This window comes from Cryptotermes secundus, unplaced genomic scaffold (genome assembly GCF_002891405.2).
Source record: "Cryptotermes secundus unplaced genomic scaffold, Csec_1.0 scaffold836, whole genome shotgun sequence".
NCBI lineage: Eukaryota > Metazoa > Arthropoda > Insecta > Blattodea > Kalotermitidae > Cryptotermes > Cryptotermes secundus.
The window spans coordinates 76,732-87,039 of record NW_019729223.1 but is presented as its reverse complement, the minus strand read 5'-3'; the positions used below and the strand labels follow the sequence as shown (position 1 = coordinate 87,039).

The following is a 10,308-nucleotide window of genomic DNA, read 5'->3' as shown; positions in this document are numbered from 1 at the left end:
CCATTGACCCCAGTATTACGCATCATATACTCTTTGTCTTAGTCTCGTAGAACAGATTGAAAGAGAAAAACCAAGAGATCTATGGACCATTGGAAACCAGCCAAACCACATGAAATAGATGCTAATGGTTATAAAATTTGAAAGATGATAGGTGTAAGAGTTAATTCTTTTAATGAAAATGGATTGGGCGAGCCTGAACAAGACGCGAATTCGGCACTGACAGAGTTAGATAAGGGTAAGCGATGAACACAGACCTATAGTAAATTACGGTTTAGGAAAGTAAGAATCGTTAGCAACAATTTGTGGTTACGATGCATCTTGTTAGTTAAGGTTATGATGGTTTATTGGACGTTTTCTTTACAGGTCTTCGATCTGGACGAGTTGGGGAGCAGTGTGAGGCAATAGTGAGATTTCCAAGACTATTTGAAAAATACCCGTTCCCGATTCTTATTAATTCATCTCTGCTTAAGCTTGCAGATGTATTCAGAGTTGGGTGAGGAATATTGCTTTGCGAAGATCATGACCTTCAGCCGGGCGAGATTTGTAAAGGAATGAAGTGCAAAATCAATTATTGCATCATTTATAAAACTTCATAATTTCCAAACTTAGGACGGGAGTTATAAAGCAACGCCGTTAAAAAGCAATGATTGCACAATTTGTAAAACATAATTCCCAAACTGACAGCATACCAAGAACGAGTTGAACCATTAATTAAGTTTTGTATTAAGTGAGTTACGCCGTGGGTAAGTAAGTAATGGACATGTTCTGTTATTTCAGGAACAATTTCTTACGTGTGTGGGTTCTACGTGTTTGCCAGCAAAGTGAGAAGCATTTAGATAAAATATTGAATGTCGATGAATTTGTACGCCGAATTTTTAGTGTCATACATTCAAATGACCCTGTAAGTAAAAATATCAGTATTTAAAATAGTGAAAGTTATTTATAGTATGTAATTGATCAATTACTGAAACATTTGCATATTTAACAGGTAGCTAGAGCTCTTACATTGCGGACTCTGGGCAGTGTTGCTGGGATTATTCCAGAGAGGCAGCAAGTACACCACAGCATTCGCCGTAGTCTAGATTCTCATGATACTGTGGAAGTGGAAGCAGCTATTTATGCTGCCATGCAGTTTGCTGCACAGTCAAAGTATGTTTCAGATCTTACTTATTACTTACTTACTAACTTACTTACTTACTTACTCATGGAGCTGAGCCCTTCTGGAGGAGCCACCAATTCTGCAGCTACTCAAGAATTTCCCAGCATTTTATGGAACCTGAAGGTTCATTACCGTGTTCACAAGAGCCCTCCACTGGTCCCTATCATGAGCCAGGTCAATCCAATCCATGACATCCCATCCAGTCTCTTCAACATTTTATTTGGGAAATCCTGGATTCGATTCTCAGTTGATAACATGCTAACAAGATAACTGATAGACAACATATGCATTCTTTTCTTTTTTCAGTTCCTCCAGGTAAATTCTGGGATGGTACTGTAAAATAGGTCATGACCCCTTGCTTTCACATCCTTTCTAAATTATTTTCAGTCACATTTTGGAGCTGTATAGCCCATACAACTGAAGAAGCTTCATTAGATAAACAAAGTATCAGTGATATGAACCAGGCACCTTTGAAATGGAAACCCAAAATTTAATTCATCAGTATGCAGTCTAAGTGTGAAGTGGCAAATTTCATTGTGTAGTGATGTATTGTTGTTCTGGTAGAAGAGTATCATGTTTCATTATAGTTTGCAATGAAAAGGAATTCTCTTTCATCTTGTTCTTCCTCTTCTTTCCAGATTGTTTGCAGTGAGCATGTGCAATAAGATCTCGGACATGATCCAGGGGTTGGCAACTCCAGCACATATGAAACTGCAACTGATCCCTATATTGCAGCACATGCACCATGATACGTCAACAGCTGCCATGGTCAGACAGTTGTGCACTGACCTGCTGCCAAGTTATCCTGCCCAAGAATTTGTTTTGGTCACCCTCAACTCCCTGACACAGTTGGCTTCTGCTACATTGGTTGACATTCCAAATCAGGTTAGATACACAGTTTGGTTTAACTAGTTTCTCCGTAAGAATTCAAGTATGTTGTTTGGGTTTTGACTGTATATACGTGTGCAGACATAGATATTTTCCATGAATGGATTTTATTGGTTCTTGGAGCCATTCAACAAACAGATTGAATGAGCAGTAAGCATTTTGAAGGTATTTGCTTTGAGTCTTGAGTAAGGTACTTAAAGTTGTGAAGTGTGTTTCTTTATGGTTTGCCTCTGTCAAGCAAAGATACTGTGTTACTTAGAAATATTCCTTCCACCCACCTTCCAAATTTGCCAATTTCTACAGTTGATGCAGGGTCAACAGGTAACCCACAGACTAATCTTTGGATCTTCCCAAGTTACAACTAGGTAATGGCTCTCCGGATTGAAGGTTGTCTTCTCCATTAGTCTGGCATGGCTGTTGTTGATATCATTGTCCACTGTGTCTTCTTGATTCTTCTCCATGTTCCCATAAGAATTTCCTCTTGTACATATGTCCTGTGTTTTCCTCTTGTTTTCTCTTTCATTTATTCTGCTGTGTTATGCTATACATTCTGTGCAACTGAAGCATAATTGAAGAACTTATGGAGCATAACTGCATAGGAAACATCAATGTTAGAAAATATTTTCCTTTATTAGGTATCACTGTTGCTTCATTATCTTCGAACTGATCCTCGATGGGCTGTGAAAGCACAGGTTCTGCAAGGACTCCACCTGCTTGCAGGGCAAGGAGCGCATCTGTGGCCACCAGGTGCTGTGGAAGCTATTGTAGATGTGGCCCTCAACACGCCATATCAGAAAGTTCTCAGCTGGTCACTGGATGTTCTGCAGGTCTTGGCAAAATCAACTGCAACTTGCCATTCTCAACTGCATCCTGGTAAGGGCACTGATGAATTTGGTATACATTGTACAGAGCTCTTCATTTTATATTTAATTTTAGGCTTCTCACTCTGTGTTTATTTATTGTAGCTGTTTGTCTCGCACCAGTCTTCCTCATCATTCCTCATAAAATCAAATTGTGTCTTACTTTAACCCTCTCAGATTCTCTGTCACACTTCATGTGATATTTACAGGGGCAAAAAATGAAATCAGCATTGCTGTTCTTCAGTGGTTGATATAAATCTGCCTAAAATGTGGTCTGATATTGTAAAACTCACTTTCCAGTTAAATGTTTACAAAATTTTAAAATTGGATGCGGTAGGTTGTCATATTCAAAATACATGGATCTCATAGTTTTACAACATCACATTTGTTCATCTTTTTTTGGTAATTACACTGTACATGTAGGCTGTATTGCTGATGTTACTCTCTCCATGTCTACCTCCCAGGCAAAGTCGGACAGTGCTGCAGTAATTTCTGAAACATGGACAGTGCATCCCACCTCTACATAGTTTCATCACCCAGAAAATGGATCTTCATGCTTTTATAGGTAGACTGAGAGGACAGTGCATTCTAATGTTTTGAATATATTTTGCCCAGAATATATACATATATTATTTAAAATGTAATTCAGTAAACAGGGTGTATGAAAACTAATGGTGGGGTTCTGAGGTTAGAGTTTTAGAAAAATGAGAAACACGTCTAAGAAATTAATACCTTAAAGTATACCTCAAATAGATTTGAACATAATTAGTAAGTTCCCACATGCGCACTGTTCATGACCCTGCATGTGTCAAATCGATATTCCACTTCTTGTCACCCACTCTGTAGCATATCTCTTGTTACCTGCTCAGCAGCTTCTCTTGTGTGTACTTAACCACCCATTCTAATCCATTTTCCTTCCAGGAAATGTTGCACTAGAACTTGGTGGGAGTGGGGGAATGTAATGGTACAATGCAGTGGCTTCTGGTGGCCGCTCGTGAAACCATTTTAATAGAGGAATGTACAAGTACAACATTAAATGTGATTCCTTGTGTGTGTATATGGAGACAGGTCCTCCCAAAACCCCATCATTATTTTGTGGACACATTGTATACAGTACTGTCACAGAAATATGTTGTTTCAACTGAGTTGAAGTAGGTTGATACAGCTGCAGTACTTCACACACAATCTAGGCTGACCCCTGAAAATAAAGTGTATTGGTAATAGTTATAAACTATTTTCTTTCTGTGATTTTCAGATTCACCTTTGATGGAGCTATGCAATCGAAGTTGCTATTCTAGTAATCCCGTAATTGCTGCAAAAGCAGTACAAGTTATGACTAGAATTGTGTGTTATTGGTAAGACATTTGCCATTACTACTGTTTTATATTTGCATTTTTACTGTCACTGGTAATAGCCATTNAAGCCTTTCGTCACTCTCAGGAAGTTCGGAGACGACTAAGCGACCGCGGGTTCATAAGCTGACTTCCCCCTCCACCGAGCCCAACCGGTCTGAGAGTGCTGCGACGTATAGTCACTTCACAATAAAATAACTGACATTACTTTTCGGACAAACCCTGTATAGAGTGTACTTGTTTTTTGCACCAGTGATGGCAATAGCAGTTTTCTTGCTGTGTTCAGAATTTTTCCCATGCTCTTCAGCAGGTCTCAGTAAATATTGTCTCTTATTTTATGTAATGCAAAGAGGTGGGACGAGGGTTTGTTTAGAACTGAAGGAGAGGCATGTAAAGAAGTTTGGGAACCACTGATCTAAACAAGTGTTAAACCATGGTGCAATTTATAACCTAATATAAGTGTGTAATGTCTTGATGCCTCAGTTATAAAGAAGAAATGCCAGTACATGGAGTGAGCGAGGCTGTGGATACTGTTGAATCTCTGTTCCTTCTCGTCACATGTGACTCAGGGCAGGAACATAACTATGAGCTTAAAGTTTGCCTTCGCTGTGCAGTCAGCTTGTGTCAAGTTCATAGGGACCTCTGTCCTCGTTTTGTCGACCTCATTGGGACTCGTCTCATGGGCACATCAGGTTGGCATTCTTTTTGTTCAGTGATGCAGATTCCTGTAAAAGCTACCAACATATTAGTAACAACTTTAGATACAGAGTAAAAGTAAAGCTGTCTCTGTGCTCAAACACCATACCCTGAAGGTATACAATCTCTGCTTCATATATATGACTCTAATGAAATATATACTGTAAGGTCTAAGTTTCCTGCATTATAATACTGTGTAGTTTCATAGATTGTTAACAGTATTTTGGAGGAACCTGCTGCCCTCATCTTCAGGCTGCACAATGGTAATCAGCAGTAAAATTATGCGATATCATTGCAGTCTTAATCTTGCTACCATGAAAATATCAAACCTCAACTTTGTGCTCTGGCTAACTGTATCCTGGTTGGCCTGAATAACATACCAGGTTTTAAGAACATGAATTCATTCAAAAGTTACTATAAGAGAAACACACAAGGACTTCATATGTACACTTCATCATGATTAAAAGAAAGGGAAAGAAAGACTGATAAATAGACAGAAAAGGGTGAACAAAGAACCGTTGGCATTGTGTAGGATTTGAGGTATTCACAGTGATGATTATGAAGAGTTTTTATTTCTTCTGGAATATAGCGCCATGTAGCCAGAGAAAAATCAGCTGATCTTTTGAAGGAACATGTCACAGTCCTGCTTGCTAATTGCTTTATGCTGGTTTCTTGCTTTGTTTATTCTTTGTCCCTGAAAATGGAGACATCATGTTCCTCCAAAATGTTGGCTGATTTTCAGTGGACTGCAGAATTATATCCCAGAAAATAAAATACTTAAATGTTGTAGTGATGTGAGGTAAAGGGTGGCTAGCCTTCCAGTAGTTTTCTTGTTAAAGAAAAATCTACAATTATAAAAGACAAATCCATCCAATGTGACTATTTCAGTTTTCTCACTTATAATTGTTATAATTATAACTGTTAGTGTGATGGATCAAAATGAAACAAATCAAATTCAAAGAAAAATCTGTTGTTACAAGCCAGAGTTTCTCATGCCCCACCTCCATATTGAAAAATACTGTGTTGAAGCCTGTGTGGAGATACGAGTATATTACAGAAAGGGAGGCAACTCCTATTTCTATTATTTTTGTTACAATTGTAAAACTAAAAATGGCTTCTTTGATTTAATGGTGGCAGTCTGAAGGAAACTGTAATTATGACTATGAAATTTCACATATTGTATTAAATATGTGTCTGAATGGTATATGGACCTTTGTATTTATAATGAAAGTTCCAAATTAGTGACTGCAAGAAACCTCAGTGTAGGTTAAAAATGTGGGTATGTGCCCATGCTGTAACGACAGTTATTGCTCATGTTACCACATTTTGAGTGAGAATGGAATCACAATAGATAGTTCTGTTACTATTTTCATTTCTGTCACAGATAAGGTGTGTGTGATATTATAATTTAGGGATTCTATTTCTTTGCGTGTGACAACTGAACTTTCTGTCTATTCCATACTTGCTTCTTTGAAGTAATTCTGTTGTGAGTAGATGCTTATCAGTTGTCCTCTTGCTGCAAGTCTTTGCAGAAATCCTGGGTTTTGAACTCAGCAAGGGCAGCCTGCAAATGTCCTTAAAGTATGATAAGTCATTATACCCATCCCTCTGTGCTCCCAACTTGAGTTTTGCCTCCTGCAATGATCTTGAAAGGACTTGCAGATCTCTGAAGTTTTCCTGAAGGTCTTGACACACATTAACACAATTCTGCTTTTGCTAGCCAATCAGCAGATGCACAAATTTTGTGTAACTTTTTTGCATGTTCAAGTCTTTTGTAAAAATTCTTTGGCATGACCAAAATGGGATTCTCATCTCATTAGTTGAGTCACAGATAGTAACACTTTTCATTTCATTTCATTTATTCACCTTCCATAAATCCTGTTGAGAATACATTCTCATGCGGATGTAGAGATCGTCCTAGTTACAGTCACAACTAAGGATTACAGTTGTCATCCAATAGCATACACATTTGTATAAATTACTGATAAACATACACAATATAATAAAGAAGTTCATTTTAGTAGTAAAAGTAATGGTAAGCCTTATACAATTTGTACAGTTTTATACAAGTCTATTAATTAAAAATTCAATAGGTAAAACACAATGTCATTAATGAGTTTTGTATAACATACATTAATTATATAATAAATTGAAATAAAGACTAGTATACAGTAATATAAAGATTGTGTATATCTAAAATAAGCATCTAAAAACCAGAACACAGACTGACAATCTTTCATTCTTTTAAATTGTAAAGCAAGACAACTACTCGCATCTTAAAAAGATTTATAACACTGTCTGGTTGCATGAACAAATTCCTTGATTTGCGCTACATTTTCATCTATTTTGCTTATGGATGAATATCCCGAATGCTTAGTATCATTAATCGGTGTCATTAAACTTTTGAACATGGAAAATCAGTGTTCATTGTTAGTTCTGCCCAGTGTTTCCTCTCTGAAATAAACTTTTAACATTTTGAAGGTTCTGTAGTATTTTTGCCTTGTTTGAAGCAGAGATGGATGGGTACATGCTGTTCTTTAAATTCGGCCTTTTTTTGATAAACGGAAATTGTAGTTGGCACAGTGTACAGCCTTAGTTCACAAAGTTTTACTTCTGAATGATATAAGCTACAACTTTGAATGAACAGCAAATGACTTACAGGGTTCTACCCTACTTCTGCCTAGTAGAGGCGTTTTTGTCTACACAGCTCTAGTGCTATTTTGCAGCTAATCCTGTAACTACGTAATTGATCATAGGGTACATAATCATAAAATAGTCACTATCACAGTTTCTTTCATCCCAATCTGATGATTTGGATGAAACTGACACAGCTACTTTTTGTGAATTTTTGTATTTAGATTAGCATAGACTGGCATTTTAAACTGAAAGAAAGTATGCCATGAATCAGTCAAATTTTTATGCACTATCAGATTATGGACAGAGCAAGATCTGTTTTTCTGTCTCACACCTTCACAATACCTTCCAGGTTATTAGTTTTCTAGCATCCTTCTTCATCTCCTGGAGTCTCGGTTCAAAGTACTGGAAAAGTTTTGTGTCAGTTATATTGTGCAATTTCTGGGCATCATAGCTTTGGGGCGGGTGAATCATAAATCTGTTGCCTGTAACCACCTTTCTGAGCATCACAGCTTTGCAGTGCGTGAATCCTAAATCTGTTGTCTCTATCAACCTCTTGTCTCAATTTCTGTTTATATCTATCTTAATTGATGCATAACCTGACATTCTTCATCTTGTCTTTTATTGTGAAGAGTAAAAATATAAATAAAAGTATAAGTCTGCCTTTGAGTCTAAATGGTTATGATCTGTTACTCATTCAGGATCATGCAGTGTTCAGCTCTGTGAAGCTCTGGGTGCCATTGGAGGTCTGCAGGCTGGAGCTCTCCTCAGTCTGTTACCAGACATTTTGGAGAAACTTCGAGAGCTGAAGGGTGTTCAAGAGCCCAGCCCAGAACAAGTCCATACCAAGGTGTTTTATACAAAGCAACATTTTGTCTTAGAGAATTCTTGATTTCTGACATTGATTCTTAAAAGGTAAAATGTGAAGATCCCTGTGCTTAACTAATTAAGCACTACACCATGAAGGCGTATGTGGGAGTGGATATATAGATCCACATTTTCTTGACCTTGGCACTAGTTGGAGGTGAGCAGTCAGCTTCACGCCCCAGCTGCTTTACCCCCAGGCGAAAGTCCACTGGTACCCATTGGATAGGAGGCTGAGTGGGTCTCAGATCTGGTCTGGACAACATGGAGAAGAGAAAATTTTTGACCCTACGAGACTCGAAAATGGTGAAAATAGAATCTGGTAACTTTCAAACAGTTCTAACAGTTTGTATCTCATTAACTAACAATGACATACCCTTGTTCTCATAATATGTACCTTTGTAGACTGAAACATTTTTTGTACTTATCTGCTTGGAGTTCAAGTGAGTGACATAAGCTAGATGTGAAGTTCAGGATGAAAGTAAGTTTTGGAGTAAAGGTTTACACTTTCACCCATGTTGTTATTGTTGTGTTGTAGGTAATGCTTTGTACATTGCTGTTTCAAACCATGGCTGAATATGAGTGGAATACTGAAGCAAGACGCGCGGTGGAAGTAGCTATTGAAAAGACGAACTTATGGTCAAACTACAGGATTGCTCGGTCTGCTGCCAGGTAATCGTGTGTTCTCATGTAGTATTACAGAAGTACACGTATATACTATTGTTTGCTGTTTATTTGGCTATTTTATGACATTGTAAACTCTGAAGCTTATTTAGCATTAATTGAAGTGTAGTGTAATGAGTATGGGTGGTGAATTGTTAAGATTTAATGTTATGATAAAATATTTTCCTTGTAAGTAGTTAAACTATATCTACACCAATAAATACAATTACTTTATAGTATCAAGTGAATTTCTAAAAAAACTAATGGCATGTGAAATAAACACAGAAGTTGTGTAGGAACACTTTCCAGCAGGGAGAAGATTTGGATATTGTTTATTTCAACTGCAGTCACACTATGTGAGATCTTATGCTCTCACAGTGGTGACTAGGAAGGGTACTGTCTTCTCTGGTAAGTACGTACCTGTGTTTTGGATGTCTCTTCTACCCTGAAAATGGAGATGTTGGTACCTATTTATGAAAGTAGTTAGCATCTCATCCCAGACGATTAATGTTCACAATCACATTAAATTGAGGAATGAGTTCTGGTAGGTCAGAAATATCTTGACACTAAATGCAGGTTACATCCTAAACTGAGAGTCACTAAATACAGAACAATAATAAAGTAAAAGTAAAAAACTAAAAGTATGTAAGATTTGAGGCTTTCATGGCGGTGACTATGAAGAAAGCAGTCTTCTGGGATTTGGCACCGTGTATATGTGGTGTTAACCGACGTTCATCCGAAACGTCGGTTAACACCACATATTCACGGTGCCAAATCCCAGAAGACTGCTTTCTTCAACTAAAAGTATGTCTGTAACAGGCTGTGGAGGCCCATAGGGTTGTGAGATGTTGAGGTTCCCATATTTTCTAGACAATCGGCTCATAGATGGCGGCAAGGTTGTCAACCGTACATGCTGGCCGCCCTTTACCCCCAAGAATATTCCAAGAATATTCCTGCTATTCATTTCTGTTAGAGGCTGAGTCGATTCTGGGGCCATAGTGCTGCTGGAAGGATTAGGTCAATTGAAAAAGATCCAGTGACCTCAGTGACTTGAACCCGCGACCTTCCAGCTTGTAGCATAGTGTCTCAACCAACTACACTACCGTGTGCAGTAATACATTGTTTAATTGGACCTTGGATGGGACTGGAAAAAATAGTTACTAATATGGGAATGCTAAATCAGAATTTCAGT

General features: G+C 37.9%; 1 protein-coding gene across 1 annotated transcript in view; it reads left to right on the top strand.

Annotated features, from left to right (window-relative positions):
• The first annotated feature begins 88 nt into the window (after positions 1–88).
• The window catches only part of LOC111865539 (integrator complex subunit 7), a 28,398-nt gene continuing 18,178 nt past the window's right edge, over positions 89–10,308 (top strand). Inside the window, exons 1-10 of the mRNA XM_023853653.2 lie at positions 89–235; positions 364–493; positions 778–901; positions 989–1,149; positions 1,798–2,044; positions 2,683–2,920; positions 4,163–4,262; positions 4,743–4,951; positions 8,291–8,439; positions 8,992–9,125. Of these exons, the coding sequence (XP_023709421.1) occupies positions 145–235; positions 364–493; positions 778–901; positions 989–1,149; positions 1,798–2,044; positions 2,683–2,920; positions 4,163–4,262; positions 4,743–4,951; positions 8,291–8,439; positions 8,992–9,125 (1,583 nt within the window). The 5' untranslated portion in view covers positions 89–144. The remainder of the gene's footprint in view (positions 236–363; positions 494–777; positions 902–988; positions 1,150–1,797; positions 2,045–2,682; positions 2,921–4,162; positions 4,263–4,742; positions 4,952–8,290; positions 8,440–8,991; positions 9,126–10,308) is intronic.